The 26,471-nt window shown below is 42.1% G+C and overlaps 1 protein-coding gene across 5 annotated transcripts in view; it reads left to right on the plus strand.

Moving 5' to 3' along the window:
• Nucleotides 1–26,471, plus strand: part of AFF2 (ALF transcription elongation factor 2) — a 151,233-nt gene that overhangs the window by 22,849 nt on the left and 101,913 nt on the right. Inside the window, exon 1 of one of the 5 annotated variants that reach the window (XM_062640402.1) lies at nt 7,526–7,745. The exons of the other annotated variants lie outside the window; for them this stretch is intronic. Within the exon in view, the coding sequence (XP_062496386.1) occupies nt 7,699–7,745 (47 nt within the window). The 5' untranslated portion in view covers nt 7,526–7,698. Of the gene's footprint in view, nt 1–7,525; nt 7,746–26,471 lie in introns of those variants that run through there. 5 annotated transcript variants of the gene reach the window in all.

The raw sequence follows: 26,471 nt of genomic DNA on the forward strand, positions 1-26,471 counted from the left end.
AGGCAGCAGTTTTCCACCAGTGATGGGGGGGGGGGGGGAAGAAAGTGGGAGTGGAATTGCATCCCAGACCAATGATGGGAGTAAATAGAAGTTATACTACTCACTTTTAGAAATAGATTTTAAAAGCTTAAGTCATTTAATGACCTTACTCTGGGGTGCCTCAGTGCTAGAGCTGTACAAACACAGGGTAAAATACAGTCCATGCCCCAGTGAGTTTAACAGCCCTCTCTGTTTCCCCCTGGCAATGCCATTATGCTCCAACCCTCTCCTCTGGGGTAGGATGAAGGCCTCTGCCTCCTCCTCCTCCTGATTATTTTAACAGACCTCTGGTTAGCGCGTGGAGCGAACTCTCTAGACTTTGCCGTCAGCACTACAATCCTTTCAAAGCTCACCTGGCAGGTTTCCCAGAAAAGCAAGACACGGTCATTTAAGCTGGTTGCCAGGAAAAAGACTGAATAATGCTCATTCTAGCTATTTGTTTGGGATACTGGTTCTCACTTTATGAAATAAATATGCCAGACATTCATCTCTTGAATGAAAAGAAATTGCTGCAATGGTCTTGCACTGTTCTCAGCAGAACCTTTCCAAGACCTCTCAAAGTCCATCTCGGATGCTCTAATCCTAACGCTATTTTTGTATGGAGTATCAGTTTCACTGGGTCTTCCAGGGCTCAGATGGAGTTCAAATGGGGAGGCTTCTCTATCATTGTCTTGCACGTGGGCCTGACGATCTTTTTCTCATATCAGACCTGGCTTTTGTTTAGTGTAAAAATCTTAGGGGGGTGAATACCCAAACCCAGTAACTTTCATACTCTGTGCTTGCCAGAGAATGGATGTGGGCTGGTACTTCAAAGGTCTTTTCTATACTATAACATTTGTTACATCATACCGAAGTAGGATGTAATAAGCTTATAGGATCCATCCGCTAATGGCCTATGTCTGGATGATTGGCAGTGTCTGCCCACGGAACGCAGACACTTCTGGTTTTCTTGCAACACAGCAGGAAGAAGCCTCCCAGCTCAAGTCTTTCGGCTTTCCCATGCACCAGTAAAATGCTCCCAAAATCCTGTGTAACTGAGCAAATATGTGAACAAAAACTCCAGATACCTTCAAATGGGTATGCATTTGTGAAAACACAGTGATCCTGCAATTAAGTTGACATAATATATTAATGAGGGGGGGGTGTCTTTTTTTTTCTTTTTTTCAAGAAAAGAAACATTTTGTCAGTATTTAACAACCTCCTAATAGGGGAAAGTCTGTTCTTAAATGAATTTCAATTTTGTCTGACTTCCTCATTATACACATGGAATATTTCATACATGTGGATACTACTTGTGCTTTTTAATGCTTGGTGTTTATCATTAAATTCCTTTGTTTGGTATTGGACAGCTAGACAAATACTGAAGCTGTGCTTGGATTCTGTTGCTTCCTTGTAGTTAACCCTGAATGGCTACAGGATCTGCTCTGAACGTATTTGTTAGAGATGCCGTACTCTGGTATTAGTAGAAAACAGGAAAGTCTATTTTCTTAACATAGTGTGATCAGGTAATTGAGGTTGAAGGAGATGAACATAACAGAGTGATCTTATCAGGATAACAGAAGAAAGGCGGGAAAGAGGAAGGGAACAAGATATCAACTTTTCTTGCCTGGTATTCCTTCTCTGTGCTAATGCTGTCTGCCATGTATTATTCTTTTTGTTTCCTTCATAAAAAGGAAGCTTTGCCTAGTCTTACGTTTCTGCAAAGTGCATTAGAGAATATCATCATAAAAATCACTGAAGACGAGAGAGTACTTCAGCAGCTTATATATAGACATCATCGCTGCAAAGTGCTGCTGTCTTTTGAAAGCAACATGGCAGAAAGAAGGAAACTTGATGTGAAAAGCCTTTTTACCATGCTTTTGCACTTCAATTTTCTGGCTGTGTTTGTGTTTCAAAGTTGGTATGGTAGTTTTGTTTTACGCTGTGAGTTAGCTTTGGTTCCACTCATAAGGAACATATGGTCATGCAATCAGTTAAAAAGCAACTACAGGGATTGCTCCTGCATGCCAGGTTAGGAGAGGGTAAGAGCCATCCTAAGCCCATAAGCAACTGGTCTGGTTAAAGGAAGGGATTGCAGCAGATGGGCTTCTCTTCATCTGCTCCCATTGGCCCATCATTTACAATTGGTAAGCATGAAATAAAATTTTGTCTCTTAAATCTTAGAAGGTAGCCAGCTGCTTTGAAACCTGCAAAACTAAGTATTGGCCATAAACTTAAAAACATGAAAAAAAGAAAAGAGGGGAGAGGATGGGAGAGAAGGATCAAATTAATCCTACTTCATTAATATAATGTCTATTTGAAAATCAAATTGGATTTGATTTTTTTTTAATAGATTTTTTTTTTTGTACTTTTGACCACTGGGGCTCTCAATTCCTAGTTGGGTGACTCCCTCTTGCTTTTCACAATTGATTTGCATCTGTTTTTTGATAGATCATCTTGGTTTGGACTGACTTTCTCATAGCTTTTGAATACAGTGCCTTGCCTTGGCTAGTTTAGAAGGTTTAGACTATTCTGGCTGTTTTAAGAGTTGCCTGGCTAATGTGCAGAGTGGCAGTAATAAACAGGAATCTCTTTATTATTGGCTTCCCCCCCATGTACTTAATGTCTGACAGTGGCAAAGCATTCTTGCGAAGCTGTGGGATCACACAGTGTTGCAGTCTAAGCACTGCAATACTTCCAACATGATTGCTGGTTTATCTGTGGGCTTCTCTTGAAAGCATTAGTTTACAAATATATTAGGGAGGGCTTTCATGCCACCCGAATGGCATTCTTGGGGCTTTTGCTGTGGCATATGGCCAACATACAGAGAGGTACCAAAAGAGGGAGCTGAAACCCCCTATGAACAATCTGCATCTGACTATTGTGGGACCTCATAACATCCACCATACACCTATGAGCAGAGCGTGATAAAATTCAGTGTGTCCTTGCAGCTAGCTCTGGACACATCTTAACGTATGATATATAAAAGCTTGCCATTGCTAGCTCTAATATAATAAAAATACCAAAGAACCCTGTTTCCTAAGGGAGTCTGGAAAAACTCACTGAAGGAGGGATTATCCATCAGTATGTGATAACATTCTCCCTTCTTACAGTAAGAAAACTTATATTTTCAGAAGCAATCATTGTATTAAATTATTCTTGTTTCATAAAATAGGAGCAACAATGCTATTAAGAGAATAGCTCTGCACAGTTACATACATCACTCAGGCAGGATGGAGATGATAATTACAATTAGGATGGCAAGAAGATAAAGATTACCTATACATATGCACTTGAAACTGAGTAACAACATACATTCAGTAACTAAAACTCTTCTGTAGTTCCAAATGGGAAATTTAGCTATAGAGGCAGCACGTGATGAGTTCCTACTTTATACATGCATCTGTCAATGGTGATTTTTTTTTTTTTCTTTCTGATATACAAGCTTTAGGATATATAAGATTTATGCACTCATGCTAAGAGCGTGTTCTCACAGAGCTGGGCTAAATGTTCTTGTTCTACCTTCGAACAGATGCTAATATTAACTTAATTTTCAATGTATTAATGTAATTTGTGTGCTTTAGCTAAGGTGTTATAAATTTGCTCTCTGTACATGTTTAGTGCAGTATGAATGAGACACAGAAAGAAAAATCAATCATTGCTTCACAGAGAAATATGAACTCTGTTAGCTTCATTTTTCACACTGCGAAAATGACTTGACCTTCCTTTCCTCAGAAATCCAAATATCTCCGATCTGTATTCAAAAGCATAGCTGGGCACAAATTTTCCATTAACATTTTCTGGATGGAAAACTGTGATTTTATTCTTGTTGTTTTGTGGGAAAAAATAGGATTTTCTTTGGATCAAATGGAGTATTTTCAACAGAAAAGGTTTCTGTGCTGTCTCACAAGGGCTGCAGTTCAGTTACCTTAGCCTCTGTGGCTGTGGGCTGCTGGCCTCAGTCTCTCTTGGCTGACCCATCACGGCCACAGTGCTGACATTCCTCCTTCATGAACAGGGACAACAGGGTGGCTGGTGGCTGCTGCAGCCTTGCTGCTGAGCCCTGCCTTTAGAGCAGAGGTCTGACCAGGCCCTCACTATCACTTCTCAGTATTTTCCTCCTTGTCTTTTGTCTCTCTTTGCATATACAGGTGATGTGTGCAAAGCCTGTGGGTAACGAGGTTAGTGTGGGATGTATGTAGGTTTGAAACAGAGGTTGAGGCTGGGGTGCCCCTTCCCTGCTTCAAACTCTGTGCCCTGCTGTCTGATGCTGAACCTGAAGGAGGAGGTGGGAAGTCTGGCCATTTTGGCACAACCTCCACAACTCCCTGGGTTGTATGGTGCTTTCAGCCTTGTGATTCTTACCTATGGCCACTCAGACTTGACCATAGCAGCAGCTGCCCAAGGGGGGCAGGCATTTATGCCTTCTCCTCCTCTAACCTTAAACCGGGACAACTGTCAAAGCCACCCACCAGGAGCATCCTGCAGGAAAGCCAGCTCTGGGCTTGTAGAGCAGGCTGTGCAGGGGAAGGGCTGGTTGGTGCAGGGCAGCGCCTGCTGCGATGGCAGCAGGACTCACAGCCTCATGGGCACAACCGCAGCCGAAGTTGTGCTGAGCCTGTGTTCCCCTTCACAGCAGACTGTGGGGCCGGGTGGCGGTGAGCTGGGCCAGGAGGCCTTGCTGACGGTATTATTGCTGTTCAGAGCTGCTGCAGGAGCTGGGAACTGCAGCTGCGTTTTCTACTGTAACTGTGAAAGAGGTCACACTGAGGGCAGTTGAACTTTCTATTCCTGTTAATTTGGGTAAATGACCCCTTTGCTATTTGAAGCGGGAGCGGGGCAGCCTCATGCTTACTCTTGGCCCCACGCTGGCAGGCTGCAGTGGCTGCTTGCTGCCCGCGGCTGGTGGCCATGCGCTATGGGAGGACACGCTGCCCTGGCACGCTCCCCACAGCCCTTGGCTCCCATCGTGAGCCCGGCCTGCTCCTGCTCCAGCCGGTGCGTGCTGAGGTCATGTGGGGCCAAGCGTGGCCGCTGGCAGGGAGTGTGCTGTGTCCCTCCTCCTGCCAGCCCTCATGGCAGCACGCAGTGGGGCCCTGGCTGGGTGTCTGCGCTGGTGTCTACACCCAGGCGTGTCCTTGGGTTGGAAACTTGACTGCCAAATAGCTGGTTCGTGCACACGTTCTGGTGCAGCTGAGGGAGAGGGGTGTTTGAGCTGCAGGCGCCAAATGTGACTTCTGAGGAGGACTATCTCTACCATTGGCCTTCATGGGAACTGCAGGTTTGCTTGCTCATGCAGGCTCTCCTAGCCCTTATCTTTGCTAGAATGAGCTCTAAAAGCCTTTTTGGGCAGACCGTCGGGTGCAGCATTTGCTAGTTTCTGAAGAATTTAAAGAGTTTACCTTAAGAAAGTGAAGGCACTAATAGCTGGGAAGTGGTTTCTCTTTCTGCTGGAGAAGAGGAACTGTACCCTGCAGGGGTGGCTGGCTGGCAGCCATCAGACCCTGCACTGGGAACAGGGGCAGTTGCAACTGCCAAACCCTGCAAGTCCTGCTGCGGAATGCTTTTAGTAAGTCGTTTAGTTGAGTTTAATGGGTCAAGCTCAAGATATCAAAAATAGGTGAGTCATTGAATTTAAGTGATCAGGTGACAGACTAGGGTTTTATTAATAGTAATTAAAAAAAAAAAAAAAACAAAAAAAAAAACCACCAAACCAAAATCTCTGTACCTGTTTCTGAAGAAAAAATCTGAAAATGTGCCCCCACCTCCCATGTTGTTCAAAGTACGGGCCGCAAATGATGATTTTGAACAGGGCTTTTAAACCCAACAACAATGCTAAAATAAGAAACAAAAGAAGGGGGCCTGACTCGTGATACTTGAGCAGCATGTTTGAGTCTGTGAAGAGAGCAGAGGTGCTAGAAGGGAAATGCTGTGTGCACCTGCCTGCCACAGCGGGGATGGGAAGCAGCACTCTGGGTTTTCTGGGTGCGAGCACAGACCATCATCAGCACTGCTTGGCCTGAGCTCCCTCCCTGTGGGGGACCCATAGACACAAGATGCAAATGTGACTCTTGCAGTGAAGCCCAGGCTAAGATGATGAAGTCTGCCACGTTTGACTTCCACTGATAACAGTTCCACAGCTTTTCCTCTGCAATATTTTTAACCCAGAAGCACTTATCAAACATTTGTGTACTCCTTAGGAAGGCAGAAATCGTGGATTACATTAGCTGCTCTGTCACTGATCTCATTTATAATCTTAGATTTGTCTCTTAATTTTCAGGAAGCCCATAAAGATGCTAAACCTCTAACAGGGTTCACTGGAGCCTCTGTGACAGAAGAGATGGGTGCTGTGACTGGCTGTGTGAGCCTCCCAGTTTCTAGAAATGGGACATATTTCTAGAGATGGGGCATGTTTCTAGAGATGGGACCTCACCAAAGCAGGGGTCCTTTCACGCTTGGTCAACATGGAGTCCCTGAGACCTGCTGGTACACAGGGAAGTTCAGGGTGCAACCAGTCCTGTGGAAAACTGGAGTAATGAACTTAGCTTTGGTCTTGTCTCAGTGTATGTACTTGTTTGCTCAGCGGGTATATGTATTTGGAATGTTGTACTTATAAAATGGATATGGAAAATCATAATATGTTAGTGTTTAGAAGGCAGTTGTATACAAAAGCACGTGGTCAGGGTGTGTGAACCTGGTTAGAAAATGATCTGATTTCGGGGATGCAGGATGCAGTGGGCCCCTTTCCCCTTTTGTGTGTGTGTGAGGCAGCCTGTAACTGTGGTTGGCTTTCTCCTGGGCAGGTGGGGAGCAGGATGCTCTCTGCAGGAGCGTTCTGGGATGCCCTGTCCTGCTGATGCCCGCAGGTGAGCGGTGCCACTTCCCACCAGTCGCCAAAACGGGGTAGCAGGAAGGGCTCTGCCATCCCAGCGGGGAGCAGATGCTGCTCGCCGGCCCGGGGTGCTGGGGATGGCCACTTCTTCGTTCACTCACCGGGCCGGGCTTTCCTGTGTCCCCTCTCGCCATCCTGCACCTCCCGGTAAAACTGACCCCGGGCCGGGTCCATGCTATACCCCTCGTGTCAGCGGAAGCCCGGTTCGTTCATTCACAGAAGTTCGCTTGGGCAATTAAATTAGAGGTGCCGATTCTAGTATTGTGTTTTTCTCTTTCCCTTACCCCCGCTTCTTTCTCCCCTTCTCCGAGCGCAGCTAGGACGCTCTCGGATTATCCCTAGGCGAGAAGCCCCGCTGCCCACCCAATCCCTCCCCGAACTTCCAGGCGCACCGCGGCGTGGGGCTGCGAAGCTCCGCCAGATCCCGCCGGTGCTGCGGCGGAGGCTCCATGCCGCGGCTTCGGGCCGCCCCGACTCCTCCCCTCGCGGTGTGCGAGCGGGTGTGTGTGTGTGTGAGTGTGTGCGTGCGCCAGGGCCGCCGCCGCCGCCGCTCCCGCCGCTCCCAGCCGGGCAGCCAGCCGAGCCGCGCTGCTGGCGGCGGCGGCGGCGCTCCGCGAGCCCCGGGCGGCTCCGCGCGGCCCCGGCGGCCGCCGCTCCCCGCCGCTGCCCCTGCCCGTGCCCATGCCCATGCCGGCCGCGCTGCCCTAGCCGTGCTGGCTCGGCGCTTCTCGGCTCGGCGCGGGGCGGGGAGGGGGCACCACTTCTCTGAGTCTCCCCTCCACATCGTTATGGACCTATTCGACTTTTTCAGGGACTGGGACTTAGAGCAGCAGTGGTAGGTTTTTTTTTTCGGGTGTTTTTGGGGATTTTGTATTCTCCCCCCCTCCCCTTCCCCCGTCTCTCCACTCCTCTCCTCTAACAGCTGCCGGTTTCCTCTCCTCCCTACCCTTCTCGCTCCCCGGTGCCTTAGCCTTTGTTGAAGGGCGAAGCACCCGGTGCCCGCCGGGGCGCTGGTCCGCGCTGTGCCCGCGGGGAGCCGCGCCGGGGCCGCCGTGCTCCGGCTACGCTCCGCGGCCGCGCTCCGGAGCCCCGGCTCCGGCCGGTGGGAACACCTCGCGGTGCGTCGGCTGCGGGGCGAAGTTGAGCAGGCGGGGGAGCGCCGGGATATGCCGGGATGCCGGCGGCAGGAGCCCCCTCCCCGGGCAGCGCAGCGCCGCCGAGCCGATGTTTTCCCCGGAACGCGGCTTTGCTCACGTTGTGCTTACTGCTGTCAGTGACAATATTCCTTTCACGGGGGAAAACGCAACTGTAGTTTTGCCGTGTGGCACAGTTCAGCTGTAGCCCCGTTCAGTTTTGGGGGGGGGGGGGGGGGGGGGCTGCTGGGGCTGGTTTTGCAGGTTTCCTCTTCTGTATGAAGCGTTATGGAAGTTAGTTTTGGAAGTGGGAAGATCAGTCCCCGTGATATTGTAACAGGTTTCTTCTTCCTCCCCCCCCCCCCGGTCTGTTTCTTTTATTTATTGCTCCCCCCCCCCCCCCCATTTAAAAAAAAAAAAAGTGGAATTTTAGGTTTGTATTGCTCTGCAGGTACACGCACACCTTGAAAAGGTCGGTGCATCTATTTAAGCGTATTTTAAACTTGTCACCAAAGTGAATGTTAAGGAATTTTCGGTGGGTGACAAGTAGCTGGGAAAGTTAGAATTTGGGTAGGTATTTAGTTGCTTCCCCGGCTGGTTAATGAGGTCATGCTTATTCTATGGCTGTTTTTATCAGTTCTTGCTTTACTTTTCAATGTAGCAAATAAAATTCTTCAACTATGCACGGTGAAATTCAGCGGTTGGTTACTGCTTTGTTAAATGCTCTTAGGCTAGAGTGCAGTTTGCCACGAAAAAAGACTAAAATACTGTATTTTGTGATCCTAATCTCTAAATGTCACCCAGATTATATGTGTGTATGCATGAGCATTTGGACCTCATGTTTTGTAGAGGGTTTACTTTACCTTGTTGATAATACAAAGGTATGTCTAGGAAAAAGATAATATATTGAGTTAATAACTATCATTTTGCCAAACGCAGTTTAACAGCTATGGTTGCAAATCCAAGATAATCAGAACCAAATACCTGTCACGTTCCATTTTACAGCAATCTGGAGTAAATCCTTGGAACCGTCAATTACACTGTATCAATATTAATCTGCAAGCAGGCGTTTTGGATCATGTGCGTGTTTTATCAGCTCTACATAAGCCATCATATTATATTTTTTAATAACCATGCTGTTGTTATTTAAAAGTAATAATCACAATAAAATTAGTGCTCAATTAAATATTATGCTTCTACCCCACTATCTTTACTGTGCTGCACTAATTTATTTTGCAGACAACTGATAACCACCGTATTACTACCCAAATAATATTTGCATATAATTTGCCTAATTTATAGCGTGGGCAACATCATTAATTTAATAGAAGCTGTTACAAACCAATATGTGGGTGTATTTCGAATGCTAGGAACATTATAGGTATTGAGTTTTAATGTTTGCTTAATAACTTACTTTCATTTGGCTGTGGTTTTATGTGGATATAGAGATGTGCATCAGAAAGAAGGGAACTCTTGCGCCTCTGTTTTTCCCTAAAATATGAACATATTGCCACTCATTCTAGAAATTCCATTTGCTTGCTTCCATAAAGTGAAATTTATTGGTTTTAGAGGTTTTTAAGGTCCATGAGGAAAGAACATTTTTACTTTGGCTGTTTCAAGTGTTTGATATCTACACAAACTCTCTGTATGGCACAGGCTTTCACAGATTACTCATTGCAGAGATCAAATTGAATTTAGCTTTTAATAATCCAATTAATATGTGCAAGTACACATGTATATAATATGCAAGTATGTAATCTACGTGTATCCACAAAAATGACACATATCTTGTTGTACATGTAAAGATTTCTGTTTCTGACAAGTAGTTGTGTTGCTTACGGAGTTGAATTTAGCTCACCTGTCCGTAAATATGTGCATGTGTATATATGTAATATGTTATACATATCATTTTTGTGTACCCAGAAATATGCATGCTTACCCATCAAGATTTATTGGTTTTTTGGCTGTTACTTCCTAATATTTGTGTGGTTACTTCATAATATTTACAAATAAGTATATATAACATGATGTGTGAATTGCTGCTTATTCTGAAACTGTCCTCCTCCCTTCTGTCTGTATGCTGGCCTTTGTAAAACATGCTTCACAAGCATTTATAAGGCAGTTACAGACCCTTTTCTGCATTCCTTGCAAACCCTAAACTTCTGCTAATCTGTGCTGCAGTCGCCACGAAGGCAAGCTCAGGCCTACAGAGTGTGTGTGTGTCTGTGTCTGTGTTTCTATGTATTATCTGCATGTAAAGTACAACAGAAACATAGTCACTCTGTGAAATGTGCTAAAAAATACAACCTGAGCAGAGGTTTGTTTTTTTTTTTTTTGTCTCATGAAAAGGTGTAATGTATTCTTATTATATCACAGAATGATTGCCCAAAAGTTTGGGGCTGATGGGAAAAATACTCTTAATTTCCACCCCCCCCAGTGGAGGTATGTCTTTGTGTCGCTCCTTGAAACGTATTTTGTCAAGAACTGTCAGAGTTACATGTGTTCTTGAATTCTCACCTGGCGTTCCTGATGATTGGTGGGAGCTTTGTCTTGATACAAACTGCAGAATCAGCCCTTTAGTTATCCATATTACAAGAGATCACAGTAGTATAAGCACGAGGTGTTTAATTGAACCTTCATCAAGAATGCAGCTGGGAGGGTAGCCAGGGGTTGGTGTGGGGTTTTTTGTTAACACTTGGGTAAAATGTGTAAAATAAGGCCTCGAATATCCCAGTGGATGCTTTGCCAGACTTCCAGGCTTGAAAAGCTGAAAAAAATACCAAAAACCCCAAACAATTTGAATGAATCCAAATGCTGGCTGAGGTGAAAGGGCCAAGGCTAAAGTCTGCTGTGATTCCTGGGTGAACAAGAAATGTTCACCTGGGCTTGCATTTAGTGTGAGCTATTCTATGAGAGAGAAAGGAAGGGAGATGGATATAATGAAAAGCTTGAATGCCTGTGTGCACCAAGGGGACCACTTGCTGTTAAAAATCAAATTTCATCTTTTAAATCACTTTCCACGCTTGTCTGTGGTAACCAAGTAAATGAAATCTTCAGGTGTCCTGGGACCATGTGGCTAGATTTGAACCTGCTTACAGAGTAAGGTGGTGCCATTAATCAGCAGCTGGGAAGCAACAAAACCCAACAAAACCCCAAGCACCCCAGAATATAATGCTCCTCAGTAACACAAACAAAGGTGGAGCGGTTTGTGGTTTACATTTTGTTTATTGTCATTGGTATTAATATTTAAGTGCTCCAATCTTTAAAAAAAAGTAGAAGTCAAGAAAATGCTTAGTGGGGGAAATGCATGTTGAGGTATATAAAATAAAACTTGGTGAAGGGAAATAAGCTCAGCAGGTAAGAGTATTGTCGTGCCTGTGTGGTTGTGATAGGGAAGACTTCTCACTGCAGAGAAACAAATCTCTTGGTTTTTTGTTGTGTTGTGTTTTTTTTTCTTTTTCATATTATGTATCACAAGTAGCCTAATTACAGCCAAACCAGCAAACTGCCAGTTATACAGGAAGAAGCTTAAACTCACTAAACTGTTATATAAATAGAAAGTTCAAAGGTCTGTTTGTGGCTGACAAAGCTGAGAACAGGCCATCTGTGGGCCAGGTTCCTCTCCTGTAAGAATGTAAAAACATGCTGCATGCCATGGTAGCGTATACTTTCAACGTACTCCTCAACCTGGAGGGGGTGATCCTGCTCTCCAGACAAGGGTGGACTGTTTCAGTTCCAGCCTTGGGTATTTCCTCCCCTTCACCCACCTTCCCCCTCCCCTCTTTGCCTTGTGCTTCTGCAGAAGACCTTCTCAGTTACTGTTTCTTCACCAGGGTCTACAATAGCTCACTAAGTGAAAAGTCTTCTGAATGTGGAGAGTGTTGTGGAATGTGTGAAGCAGAGTAGATAGAGTCTTGGGGGATTAGATTGATTTTTGTATTTTTTATTTTTTTTTTTATATTTTGGGATGATGGTGGGAGCATTAGCAAAGGAGAAAGGCACATTTTGAATGGATTTCTGTAAGGTTTTTCGCCCCCTCCCTTTCTTTTCCGTAAGGATATTACAGTTGAATTGCAGTTACTTTATGGATTTGTATTACAGACATCCCTGAGTAATTATTTGAAAATGTTTCATTTTCAATTTGCTTTGAAAGTGTAAATGGATGGATTGTGTGGCTGCTGGTGGGTGGGTGAGGGGGATTAGAGGCTGTCAAAACAAGCAGCTGAGGAAGACCAAAAATAGTCTTGGGCCAAAACCTGTATTTGAAGTACATCCTGATTTAGTATTTCTTCCCTGGCTGGTATTGAACTCCATGGAGTGTAAATCTTAAAAGAATTTGGCCGTTTGCAAACATTAAGCTCATATCTATCCTATGAGGCAAAATTACTATCAGTTTAATAGCATTTGAATTGTTTTCCTAATGATTCATTCAAGAGTTTAATTACTTCTAAAATATACAAATTGGGATGGGGAGTAGATTCTTCAGGTACTGTTTAGCTGTCCTGAAGCCAGGCAGAACTTCAGAGCACTTAAGCACTTTGTATATGAATCCTATTATATTGTTTGGGATTTTCTTTTTGAGTAAAAGATGGTGTTGTGATGCAGGTCCTTCAGTCAAGCAGAATTACTCCTTTTGTTTGTCTGAAAAGACAGTCATTGCAATCTGTAATTTAACTAAATAATTTAATGGGAAAATGTGACATTCTACAGAAGAATTAAATTAAATGTACTAAATGATTGCTGAAGGAATGGATGGACACTTCTGTTTTTTTTGAGCTTCTTAGGACTGGGACAGTGTGTTCTAGTGTCATGGGAAGAGTGTGGTGAAGCTCTTTGTGTTATGAGGCCCAAATTCTGTCTTTATCTGAGTCGTGCAAAATTCCCATCATGCAAGGGACAAAGTTGATTCTAAGACCTAGAAAAAGCACGTGGGCCTTAATACATCAGGGCCGATAGGCAGGTGTGTAGTTTTGAGCACACAGGCAGTCCTACCGAGACAACTCTTGGTTTCAAGTTTTACTGAACTGGGTTCTTGATCACTCCCAAAATACTCAGCATGTTTTACTAATGACTAAACCCCAGTTTTCCATGCATTTGGTAATGGAAACTGGTGTCAGTTTTGACTGTATAGTGCACGTCCATTTGCCTGAAATCTATCAGCAGTTTTACATGTTTGTACAAATAACTGGGCAGACAGAAAGAATGAAAATATTAAATCTAATTAAAAAAAAATCTAGAAGAATTGTAGGAAACATTTTATACACTGAACCAAGGAAGTATGTGAAATCTAAGTGTCTAAACAGACCCCATCCTGTATTTTCTTGGTGCCTTTAGTTTGTGTTAATGGAGTTTGTATAGAGCACTTGAAGGATTGGGCTCTTGAATGCTTGTTAAATGTATATAATGAATGAATAACATAAAGTACCTGTGTCTTCCTTCAGCTTGGGCCTGAGCCAGTAGCCAGTGATGTCAGTGGAGATGCTCCCACTTGTCTTTAGAGAGTACTGGATTTGACCCTCTTTTGGCTAAAATGCAGACTTAGTGAAATGTGGAGCAACTCTCTAATGACAAGGATCAGCAAGGCACTTTTCACCCACCTAATACTATGCACGTGGGAAAACTCCACAGAACCCAGTTCTGAACCTGTTCAGTTCAAATTTACTTTCTTTGAGAAGAAAGCAAAGAAAAATGGAGAAGAAAGATTGAATCTTTTCTCTACAGAGCCATCAAACATCTGTTAACACTGAAAACTGAAACTGTGCCACAACTTTAGGTTTTGCAATGTTACAAATTCATTCTTAAGCATTGAACAAGAAGGTAGTAAATCCACTGATATGTCAAGTTAGTATAACCTTCCAGACCACTCATAATACAATACAGTCAGGAATTCATAATAGTGACTTGAAAAGACAGCTTTCTCATCCTTTTATTGTTACTGAATGTTCTATATTGATGCTTTCTAATCAAAATATTTGAATTGTTCTAATAGCTTTGGTCAGAGGTCAGAAGTATGTTACTCCTGACTAACTCCTGTTAGTCAGGAGTATTGATAAAAAATGAGAGGAAGAAAGGCAGTCAGTATTTTATAGCATGTCAGTAGCTTTTAAGCTCCAGTTTGAATAACTTCTAATGATACAGTTGTTTGACCAAAGATTCCCACAAAGGGCAAGTGGTATTCTATTCAAGCTGCATTTGTGAGTGAAGATTTTGGGGAATGAGCTGGGGGGTTTGTTTTCAAAAACTCTCTACTGGAGCCCAGTCTCAATGAAACTTGAGAGGAATTGTGTATTGCTTCTTAATTTCAGCATGACTGCTGTTGAATGTGGTCAGTGCAATGGGTTTACAAGGTTAGGCTTGTAGTGCTGAAAAAAGTAATCTGGAACTAGAGGGCTGAGGTAAAGGAATAAACCAAAACTTCCTGCAGTTAACTTCCCAGATGTTATAAACTGTTTTATCATGAAGAGAATGTTTTTCGACTTGTACATAGCAGATCCACACCATAAATTATTATGACTTTTAAACAAAGGTCTAGTCAGTAGTTTCTTCTTCTGTAAAACTTTCTATCACATTTTAATGACATGTTATGAATGTGTTCAATCCAAGCCACCAAGAGAAGAGAACTTTTACTGGGGGAATTTTTTCATTCTTTGACCACAGCAATTAATCTGTGTCTTTTTACTGGAGATTCTTAATAAGTCCTTATTCCAGGTAGTTTGAGATGCTGAGGTTATAGGAGAGTGGGAGATGATACCACAACTGGAGGCTGATATTCATTGTAGGTGACACAGAGAATGGGGGAATGCCATTTACTACGTACAATGTGTAAGTCTTGTTTAGTGAGGAGCTGTAGTCAACAATTCAGATTCCTCACTTGGATGCTGCGTGGTGCTACCAGTTATAGTGAGACATGAATAGCCCACTCATAATTATATGTTTTTATAGGGGTGGGCTATTAACAAGCAGGAAAAAAGAAAACAAGATAGAGCACCAAGTTAAAAATCACTCAGTTTTTCCTTTGACAAGTATTATAATAGCTATTTTTGTATCACTGTGGGTGTACATGGTGGTGTGGAATAAGTAATTCTGTAGCTCTGCATTGCTTTCAGTGCCTGGGGCTCAAACCTGCAGATAGGTGTCTTACTACTGAGATTAGGGCTTTTCCTTATGGTGCTTTGCATGGGCTGTTGTCAAGATTCAGCTGTAGTTTAAAAGTTTTCTTCTTGGTCATTCACGTGTAGGTCCTTGTGATAGGTGATGGTATCTGCATCCTACAAAGGGATGGACACCTAAAAGTAAGATGGGTAAAAATGGAGCAGTACCTGGTGGCTCGTGATCTGTGCTGAGAAGGTGGCTTCATAACAGAATGTTTTTAATTTAAAGTATTTTTAGGTGAGAGGGTAACAATCCATTATGTAGGTCTACTTGTTCTTTTTTTTCATCCTTTACTGTATCACTGGGTTAGGTCTAGATTTTACTTGTGAAGAAGAAGGCAAACAACTGTCAGTAGAGAAAGCAAATGCACAGCTTTAAATATAAAATCAGGAAATACAAAATGTCATTAAGGTTGTCAGTTCCCATTTATTTCAGTCTCATGTCATGAGGGAGGCTAAGATCCTGCAGTGCTACAGTGTTTAGGCGAGTTTGTTTCTATACTGCTGTCAGTAGCCATGTTTATATTTGAGAATGCAGTATTCAAGACTTGGAAAAATAAATGCCTTTTAATTATGAGCCTCTTTGTCTGCATAGAGGCCAGTGTGCAAGACGATTTCAGGGGCCTTGATTTCAGAAGGTTGCACAAATTTTAGGTCCCCATACTGAACTCTCAGGTGAGACACTCATAGCCTGGGGTAGCCAATTCATGAATAAAAACTTTGGGCTGCTCTTTCGAATGTGGGGGTGATTTTTCTTCCAGTTTCTTTCCTGTAGAACAATGGAATGACATTCTTCCTGGTGTTTCCTATGAAGAATAATGATGAGGAATTATCTTCTCTGTCTACAAGTGTTTAAAAACTCATTAGTTAGGGTCCTTGAAAGAATTCCAATACAAGTCGGTGGGTGTGGTGAAGCTGATTGTAATGGGAAGCGGACTGGGCCCTGGGGCTGGTGGTCAGCGGGGAGGCAGAGTGTAAAGAATACTGTGCATATGCTATGGTAAGATCTCCTCTGTGGGAGAGGACAATGGCTTTGGAGCTCATATTTACTCAAAAAGCAGCCCTTTGATTTTCCTGGGTTTATGCTTCATTGCACATTGGAAAGCCCATTTGTCTTCACCAAGTCTTTGAAGAGGCATAGGTGAAGGGATTGACGCATTGGCCAAGGGCTAAGGATAGCAGTTGCTTGGAGAAGGAGATAAGTTGCCTGGCTTTTTTTGGTAATACTTGGTAGAGTTGTTGTCATCCTTGTTAAGTTTGCTAAATCAAGGAATAGAGTGTGGATTTTCTTACTGGCTCTGCCACTGGGAAGTCACTTTGTGTCTGTCAGAGTTGGGTAATGATGTTTACATCTTTGGTAATTTGCCTTTTTTGTTAGGTGGAAAGCGTGAGAGAGGAGGGCTGGTTGTTTTGGCTGTGTGGTTGGTTATCTTTGGTGTTCCTGTTCATTTTTTCATCTTCCTGGGGGTCAGCACAGACGCTTTTTTTCTACTCTGAACTTCCCTCTAGCTATACAGTCCTTCACTAGCTTGCTTGTACTACCTTACCTACAAAAAGAGCGAACAGTGTTGATGCAGATTTTCTATGGCATAGCTTATGCATTGAGCTCCTGTGTTGGATTCAGCTTTTGTGCTGAGGATATCAGACACACGTTTAGAAAAATGGGGTGACTTTTCTGGCCACAGACCTTCCAAGCAGTGTTGATTTATGTCTCTCTGCTTTGCCTCCTTTTGTAAAGTGAGAAGAATAACATCTCAGAATTTTACTGATAGACTGAAGCATTTTGCATCAGTCTGCCATCAGTTACCCCATCTTATCCACAGGGGAATGGGAAGAGAGGAGTGAAGTAACTTACAGATGGGCTCTGCATTGGTCAGGGCTGCTGTCAGCTGAGTTCCAGTTCACTGCTTGCCTACTCTGATGGGTATATTTTCCTATTCCGCAGGGGTGTGATGAGGTTAAGTCCCTTAATGTTTATGAATGCTTATGGTGATAGAGCAAGACAGGAACCTAGGCAGATGTATTAGTAGGGGAAAGGCAAGCCCATAAAGAGAAATGGTAGGATTTGGGCAGAGCATATCTACAAGAAAAGGTAATCGAAGGGCAGAATTTATTTACATTGTGCATATTTGATATAATTTACCCAGCTCTCAGCTGGACCGTGCACCTTTCAGAGACAGAATGATCTCGTTACTCCAGAAGACTTGTCATTTCCTGGGTCTTATAGCAAAGCTTTGTATATGCACCTGCAGCTTAAGTAAATGTCATGTCTTAGATGCTTCACTGAGTAGTACATCTACACGTTTTCAGAAGCATTGTTGGTCTTTGAGCCAGCTGCCTTTGTTTCTAGCAGACCGCTGCTTTGTTGGTTAACCCTGGGCATAAGTTTTCTTCACATATGTTATTAGACTGAACATACTTTCTATTTATACCATGTGGGGATACAAATTACTGTGTTGCATTTAGCAAGCACTAGGAAGAGTACATCTTTGTGGTGTAAAGAAAAAAATAAAGTCAGAATTTTATTTGAAGGTCCTTTCTTTCCAGGTTCGAGGGAAAACAGCAAAAACAATTGCTGGTCCCAGAAAGCAGGAGGTATTTGAACATACTTGTTTTAATAGATTGTGTTGGTGGAATTTGGTTCTGAAATTAACAATGGGTTTTGAAGAAGGGAATGAATTTTTATGAAATCCTGGTAAGGTAATTAGGGAGATTATTAGTAGCATACATATTTACAAGTATTGTCTTCATGGCTTTGATAGTTGTCTGTAGGCCAGTAAAATTGCACTAGAGGGCTGAGCCAAAGGCCACTGCAGCCAGTTGAAGTTTTTCATTGATTTAGTGAGCTCTAAAACATACTTAGCGAGAGCTTCCTTTGCTTTCTCACTCCGTTTCTGGAGATGACCTTTAACTACTCTGAGGTAGAGCTCCAGAAATGTTATGCAATATATTACAATATTTTTGTTACTGCTCAGTCTTTCCTTTTCTCTTTAAAGAGCCCTTGCACGAACTGACTGTTTAATGCGCACTTTGAGGGATCACAGATAAGGGAACATAATTAAAGAGTGTTTTGAAATTTGTGTAGGAAAACACCTTTGTGCTCTTTTGGAGTCCTACAGCCCCATCGGCAGGACATAGAGCATGTTTGGATTGTAGACCATGACTAGGTGTTACCCTTATCAGGGTAATAAATAATACACTTCCCTGTCACTTCACTGTGCCTGGTTCTTTCCCCATTACCCAAGACAAGCTGTTGTGTGAGAATTTTGCCTGGTTGTAGACTGTTCATGAATCTTGCAGTACATGACATGCAGACATCTAACAAACATGACTAAAAACTGCATAAAATACAGACATAACACGGAAGTCATATGTTTGAAAACACGTTAGAGCTTCTCAAATAACCTGATATCTAGAAGGTTTTTTCCTCCTGTTTATCCATAGCCAGGAGTGTTCTGCTAGATGCATTTCAACCCGATCAGGGTTATTTTAGATTTTGTAATGATTCTTGCTTGTGTAAACTCACACAATCTGCCTGCAGATTCAACTTCAATGATAAAATGTCTCATCAAAAAATTGAGGCAGGCTAGAATGTTTGGTTAAGATTTAATATCTTTCTAACTAATTGTAACGCAGTGTCAATATATGCTCTAATGTCTGTGGAAAGAACATAAATGATACAGTTCCATTGTAGCAGGTCTTTTGTAAACAATTAATGGTGAGGTGGATGTCTGAGGCAAGGGCGAGAGAATTGATAAACCTATTCCAAAGGGCTTGAAAAGTTGAAGTGAATTCTAAATGTAGATTACGAGCAAATGATGACAGCCAACCCAGCATTACCTCAGTTGATTAATTTATAAGGATACTGGTCAATGATTTTAACCAACAGCTATGCATAGTAGAATTCTAATGGGATCTGTCTGTTAAGATTACATAAAGTAGAGCATTTGATTTATTTCATAGCTTTCCAACGCTCCACTTTAACTTCATACAAATAATGCATTAGTCACGCTGGATAAAATGGCGTATTGAATAAAGTTGTGATTTTGTCTGCCTCTTATAATCTGATTTTTTTATAAAGGATTAAATCTGTTTTAGTAGTTTATTCATATCATAAAAGAGATTGTCGCTTGAATGAAATCTTTACATCTGCCACTTTCTGTCTCATTAGAAAAGACAGTAACATAAAGTTCCTCATTTCCTCCCAGTCTGTTTTATCCCCTGGTGTGTCTGAGTCTGTATATCTTCTGTACATGTTTGTATATTATAATGCCAGTGTGTTTTTGAAGTTGTGGTTAAGACTGCGTCACAGCTTGGGGAGGGGGAGTAATGTGAGGGGTTATAAATGTTCTGCGGAGAACATACCCACCCAGGAACAGATGGGGGATGTGGTAAGGGGTGACTGTCAAAAATCTGAAAATGCTGGGTTTTAGTGGCATGGACATGTGTGTATGCATTGCCAGATTCAGCAAGGTATGTAAGTACACGCAGTACTTCGCTGGGAGTGTGCCTACGTCAGTGGACGCAAGTGCATGCTTAATGATAAGCACATGTTGACTTATGGCTGAGCTAAGAGGACGTGAAGATGGGGCATTCATCTGAACTTCAATGTGAATTGTTGGTTGTGATCAAACTGTCCAACTGTCATTCATCTATCACACTGACAGTGGTTTTTAAAACATTATTCAAATTCAAACGCATGGTTGTTGGTTTTATTAAGCTAAATATTTAGTGCAAAATTACAGATTTAGGCAATTTTATCCATTGTTGCCAGAATATTGGCTTGCTGTTTGTATATTTTATTCCTTTAGTTTAAATGTGTGTCATTGACGGGATGCTGCTGTTGTAACTGGCAGTTGTTTTCACATAGACCTTTAAAGTCAGAGCAGGAGATGATCTTTCCATAGATGTTTTTTTATTTGTATTTAAGGTTTTTGCTGTTTCTGTTCAGTCCTATTAAGTGCTCAGCCACACTCGGTCTTCTGAACATGAGGTTCTCTTGGTTTCTGATGTCAAGCAGAGAGGTAGTATCCAGCCCTTTTAATTGCCTTTTTAGTCAGAAAATCAGATTCTGAGGATTTTGCTTCTCCTTCTGAGGACCTGCCGAGGACGGAACTTCTTCATTCACATTTTCATTTGTTGGTACATGTTGCAGTTTTACTGGCTCTGGCATTTTAGTCTTGGCTCCTTTTCCCACGTACTTCAAGTCAGTAGGAGTGTTTTGATATAGAATGTGTAGTCAGCCTCTCCTGAGGAGCAGGGAGCCGCCTGCAAGCTCTGGTTGGAAACGCCTGGGTGTGCAGGGAGGCTTGTGCTGGGCGCTGCCCTCACAGGAAGCCTTGGGTGGCAGAGTGTTAATACAGGATTATACCTTTGCAACTTGCAGCACAGGATGGAGCCTGTCTCTGACTCCAGCAACCTTTTTGAGCAAGGCCTTAAGAACCACATATTGTTCATCAGCCCGCTTTGTTTTAGGGGAAATGACAAGGGGACCTAGCTCTTTGCTCTGCTGGCCGTTTTCTCTGCAGCAGTGGTTCATTGGCTGGCTGAACTGTACAGTCACAGCTGAGTCATTTTTTGCCTAAATTGTGTTCATTACTGAAATAGAGGGAAAAAAACCTTTACTTGTCACAGAATTGCCTTTGGTCGTGACTACATTCCCATGATGAAGAATGTTCCTCAAAAGGGCAATAATGTTTGCTGAGGTAGAGATGCACCCTACACTGCAGTTTTGGGGGCTAAATCTGGGCAGTATTCATGGCTTTGTTTGCTTAGATCAAGTAGTTTTGGCATTACTGAATGAACAGTGCCCTCTTCCTCAGCTAAATTTGAATACCCTCTGCAGCAGGTTTACCTGCACACATGGAGCAGCTCCAAGATCTCTGGCCTCGCATTAAAAATGGGTAGTCATAAGAGGCATAACTCCCATGTCCTCTCCTGCAGCACTGGGGCAGGTGAGCATCACGTGTGTCTTGGGAGCCAAGGGAGCATTCCCTGGCTACCTCCCCCCTAGCAAACCTGGCCTGTTGGAGGGGCCATCCTGGAGCTGCAAGTGGCTGGAACACGTATCCATCACTGCTGTCAGAGAGTGTCCAAACCTTGCACTGTCTGTATGTTCAACTGTTTACAGGGCAGTATTTCGGCTTTCTTGCATGTGTAGTAGCACAGTTTCAGGGCTGGAAAGTGTGTACTGATTACATAGGGTTCTAGCTGCTGTTCAAGAACCAATGATGGTTCTTGATGCTGATGCTGGGCCCACAGTTTCATGATATACTGAAAACTAATGCAACATCCAGCACTCGACTGACAAATTATTCTGTGAGATGGTTACTGTAGTAAGACACAGCATAAGTATTTAAATATGAAAGAGCAGTGCCATGCTGTTTATTTTCTGTGAGGAATACTGACTGTATCTCTCAATAAATAGAGAAGAGCCATTCATGGGAGATTTTTGTTATGTTATATTTGGCAGCTGTTTGTCTTAATAGGAATTCTTCAATAGTGTTTATTGTATTTTGTGCTGGTAGGGGGGAGAGCCAAAGCAGAATCCAAGCAGTTTTACTTGCTTTACTTGTGAACAATGAGAAAATATTGCTATATTAATTACTGTTGTGCTTTATTGGCAAAAATAATATGAAATTGCTAATATAAGAAAGGCTTTGATTTTCTCATTAGCACAGGATATTTTGCATCTGTTCTGGTTCACGAGTGCATTGTCGGCACTTAAATAATAATAATGACTCAGTAATGAATAAGAATAACAACAAATAAGCATGTGAGTATGCATGCAGGCAGGCACCCTCCGGTGTTTATCAGTAGGCTGGTTTTGGAGGTCTTGCAAAATGAGCTGTTCCCATATGCCCATTCAGATTTTCTTAGATCATTGCACAGCCTGAAGATTCATTTCGCTGCTGACATGGCTGGGTTATATACAAGTACATTTTCATTGTGTGTCAGGAGTGAAGTGTTAAAGTTGAAATGGAAAATGTGTTTCTTCCACTTAGAAACCTTTAAGTCTCCATTTTTTGTCTGTTCTCTTTTTTCTTCTTCCTTTTTTTTTTTGGTGAATAGTCTTAAGTATCTCATTGTTTTGAACTCATGAAAATATCAGAGCTCTGGATTGTTCTGCCAGCCTTTCAAGTATGCTCTTAAAAATGTAGCCTGAAAATACCTTCATTACAGTTCAGCTCAGTTTGTATCAAATTATCCCTACTTCTGTGGTTACTATTACAAAACCAGGTAATGTTAAACTGACGTTAGTGGTCTGTCTTGAATATTGGAAAGCACAAGAATCTGAAATCAAGGTTCGAATTCTGATTTGACTCTTGGTTTATAATGCTGTCTCTCCTTTTGTAAAGTCGCCTGCCTGCCTATATAATATGCCACACAGTACAATTTTTGTTGGTTTTTTTTTTCCAGGTCTTACCTCATGCTGAATAGCTAAGAACAGTGATACATAAAGGATAGCACAATATTCCCTTTATTGTTAAAGCAGCAGCTAATTTCATCAAAGAATGTTAACTTTTAGCCTTATTCCCAAAATAATTTGGGCTAATGATGTGACTTAACAGTTCCGAGTTTACTCTAAGAGAAAAGGAAGAGGCTTAGTTCAAGTTGGTGGGAAAACAGCAATTATGTTTTGAGTTAGTGTTTTCCTAAAACACTACTCTGTGTTGTAAATTATGCCCTTATGACCCTGCAGCTCAAGAGAAAGTCACAAAAAGGATGTGTATGTGTATAAACAGTGATCTGGAATTTGACAGTTGTGGTCAAAATACTTCAAGTTCTGGGCTGACAAAGGAGAGGGCATCTTCTGTGTGAAGGGTCTAAATTGTACCTGCCATTTAATTCCATTAAAAGACTACCTTAAAAAAAAGTTTAAAAAAGTGGCCTTATTGATTACTCCAACTGATTACTGGCTTAAGAAGTCTGCATGTGTTAATGTGCACTTTATATCTGTGAAGCAAAGAAAAGCAAAAGTGGATTTTTTTTTTTATCTGTTTTTCCTTATTTATTAAAATTATTCTTTGGTCCAAGAGCCCTTAACTGTAATGGCACAAACCTTGCAACACATGCATGGTTAACTTAAAACAGCAAGGGAGGAATAAAAAAAAAGGAAACAAAAAACAAGCTTCCCCTCCAACTAAAACAGCTTAGCCCTGGATAAGCCAAAAGAAATTGGTAAAGCAAGTGGTTTAATAGACATAAAGTGTAAAGTACTTAAAGTGATCTGTGAATGGAAGCCACCCTAAGTCTGCTTCTTGTCACAGTAATTTGTCTGGCTTAAGAGCAAAGTAAGTGGGTCTCCTTGGCAGTACAAGAGCAAGTCGATCACCAGGTAAGATCAGATAGGAGTCTGTTGATAACAACAGGACTACAACAAAGCTCTTCTTTTTGACACCATTTCTGCTGTTGCTAGTGCTGCTAGTAAGTGTGCTAATTATCATGAACCTGATAAGGCTTATATTAATTGACTGAACTGAATGTAAATTCTGGTTAAATAGAGAATAGTTTAGTAGATTTGACAGGTGCTGGGCTGGTTTGGCTGCTGTATTCAGACTGAAGGCATGCTTCAAAACAAATAGCTGTATTTTAACCCTTAAATTTTGGGGAGGCTTAAAATGTTCAGATTTGACTCCTAAAATAGAAAAGCTTAAGGTTTTTAGGATATTTTCTGCCTTTCTCCCTTGTTCTGTGATACTTTATGCAAGGACAATTAATTCTTACATGTTTCATATTGCAGCAAAATCCCATGTGGTCATTTGTCATGTAGTTACATGGTACAGAGTGGTATGGCCTGACTGTTTAGTCTCCAGATGCTGTTACAGTAATAAATGTCAGATAATAAATAGCAGTAACAACCGATCTGATGGCTGTAGACTAGATGTGAAGTTCCAGTTTGAGGGCGCCCTGTGTTGGAGTTTTGGGCAGATCATCTCTCTCTGCCTCATCTCTCACATTTGCAAAATGGATACTGTAGTATACACTTGGCTTTAGAGGTGGTGTGGGGCATGTGTGGCAGTTGTGAAGATACTCAGGTCTTTCAGATACCTTTCATATATCCAAGCAAGAGAGTATCAGTATTAAAGTGCTCTTCTTTTGCCTGTGAGGAGGGTATTTCCTAACCAACAGAAGTGTTTAAATGCTCAGTGTTGTAAGTGGAAATAGATGTGGAAATGGACATGGAAGAAACAGAATTGATGCCTCTAGTGGAAAATGTCACAGGCATTCTTTGGAAATACTGGAATATTTGTAGTATATTTTACGTATTCCATAATTAGGCATTGCCATTAGCACACACGACCTCTTCATTTTGTCAGGAGAACTGTCACACAGTAACAGATGCTGCAGCATGCTGCAAAAGGAGTTGGCTTTTGTCATTTCTCAGCTACATTACTTTAAAAAATGCTTTAATTCTTTTCCGCTTTCTCCCACATCATGTTCATGTGTAAGGCAGACTGTTCTGGAAACCAGTGTCCCCTGCCTATCAAGAGGCCTTGGCAGGATGAGGTTCTTCCTCTGTGCTCAGGTTTGCCCGCATCCAGAAGGAGCGGGGGTATTTCAGTCCCCTTTGTTTCTGTACTTGATGCCTACTGTAATCTGAATCATGCCTGTTAAGGACTGAAGTTTGCATTCATTCTGGTTACATGATACTCGCCTTCAAACAACACTCCCAAAGCAATATCCCATCAACCCAACAAAAGGCTACCACAAGGCTTGTGAAGAGTTTCAGGACTGTAGTCTCACTGTGAATGGGGCTGGAGTGATACCTCAGAGTTAGTTTTGATGCAAGTGGAATAAAAATAGCTGTGTGCTTTCTGCCCTGTTCATGCCACCTGTCCCGGTGAAAAGAGGAAGCCTTAGTTACTTATAATGGTCATGAAACTAACTGCATTTTACTGAGACATACAGGTGCAAATAACCCCCTGTTTTAAAATATATAAGCTAATACATTGGCTGTTGAGAAATTAGGATGCAGCTGGACTCATTTGCAGGGTGAGGGTGGCTTATTTCTCTGGGTGCTCCCTTTTCTGTCAATGCATGGTAATTACCAGACAGTATACTTTATTTCAGATTACATCACATGCTTTTACTGCATGGAGTGGTTTATTGAAGCTCTCCTGCATTATGTCTGCAAAGTTGGGTTTTTTGTTGTTTGTTTTTGTTTTTTTTGGCTTAAAAAGGGGAAAAATGACAATGACTTCCTGCCCAAGGAACATGCTGCAGGGCTTTTTTCTTTTTTTTTCCTTTTTTTAAAATTTTTTTTTCCTAGTTTTGTATTCACTAATTTACTGTTTGTTCTAGAGCTGCAGTGAGTGGGAGTTAAACTTTAAGTGCACATTTGGCTCTTTAAAAAGACATTTAGTGTACAATTACTGCTGTTTACCATCTTATAATTGTTGTGTGTTTAGGCTTAGTCAGGCTTAGGAAGATGGGTATCTGTAATCTTTGAGGGCTACAACTCCCTGTCCTAGTTTTTTCAAAAGAGAAAGTAATTACAGATATTGAGATAGATACAGAGATAACAAAACACTTTGTGCTGTTTTGGTGATTACTGTAAAATAAATACATAGACAGAGAGGTTGTGGTAAAAGATGCTGTAATATGACTGCAGTTTCAGTCAGTGATACTCAATATGATATTCAGATCTAAGACTCAAGACTGCTCTTCATAGAGTCCCCAGCTTTGCTTTTCTGTTGTTAACACAAACTGCACACAGGTGTGCAGTTTGCAAAACACTGGGTTTAAATAACGGGCTGTATTTGTAGTAACAGCTATACGTTACACCACATCAGAGTAAAACTAACTGACTGCAGTCATGCCTCAGTTGGCAGCCTGATAATCAGGGGTGACTGTATGTCCAGTTACATAGAGGAGAAATATTTCCATCAGCCTTTTTGGTGGACATCTTTGTTAGATAGGAAATAGTAGAAATGTGGATATGTGTTTGGGAAGACCTAGATGTGTATCAGCATCTCAGCGGTGCTTAAAGTGCAGTAGATGGAAGCAAGTGGGGTTTGCAGGCTTCCCAGTTTGAGGTCCATCACAGGAAAAGGACAGTTTTGTGTTCCAGCCTGCTGTGTAGCTTGTTACTCAGTAAAACCGTTTTTCTTGTCAGTAATGCATGCATAAAGCACTTGAGAAATATGGCTGAATCCAGGTGTTAAATATGTGGATAGTGATATTTTCATTTTACAGGCCCTGAAATGTGGTCTTAGTGACTTGACAACTGTTCCTCTGTTAACCTGTGTTGTCTGAATTTTATTCACGAGGAAG

Source organism: Pezoporus occidentalis, unplaced genomic scaffold (assembly GCF_034315485.1).
Source record: "Pezoporus occidentalis ecotype Australia unplaced genomic scaffold, CSIRO_AGI_Poc_V1 ctg65, whole genome shotgun sequence".
NCBI classification, from domain to species: Eukaryota; Metazoa; Chordata; class Aves; order Psittaciformes; family Psittacidae; genus Pezoporus; species Pezoporus occidentalis.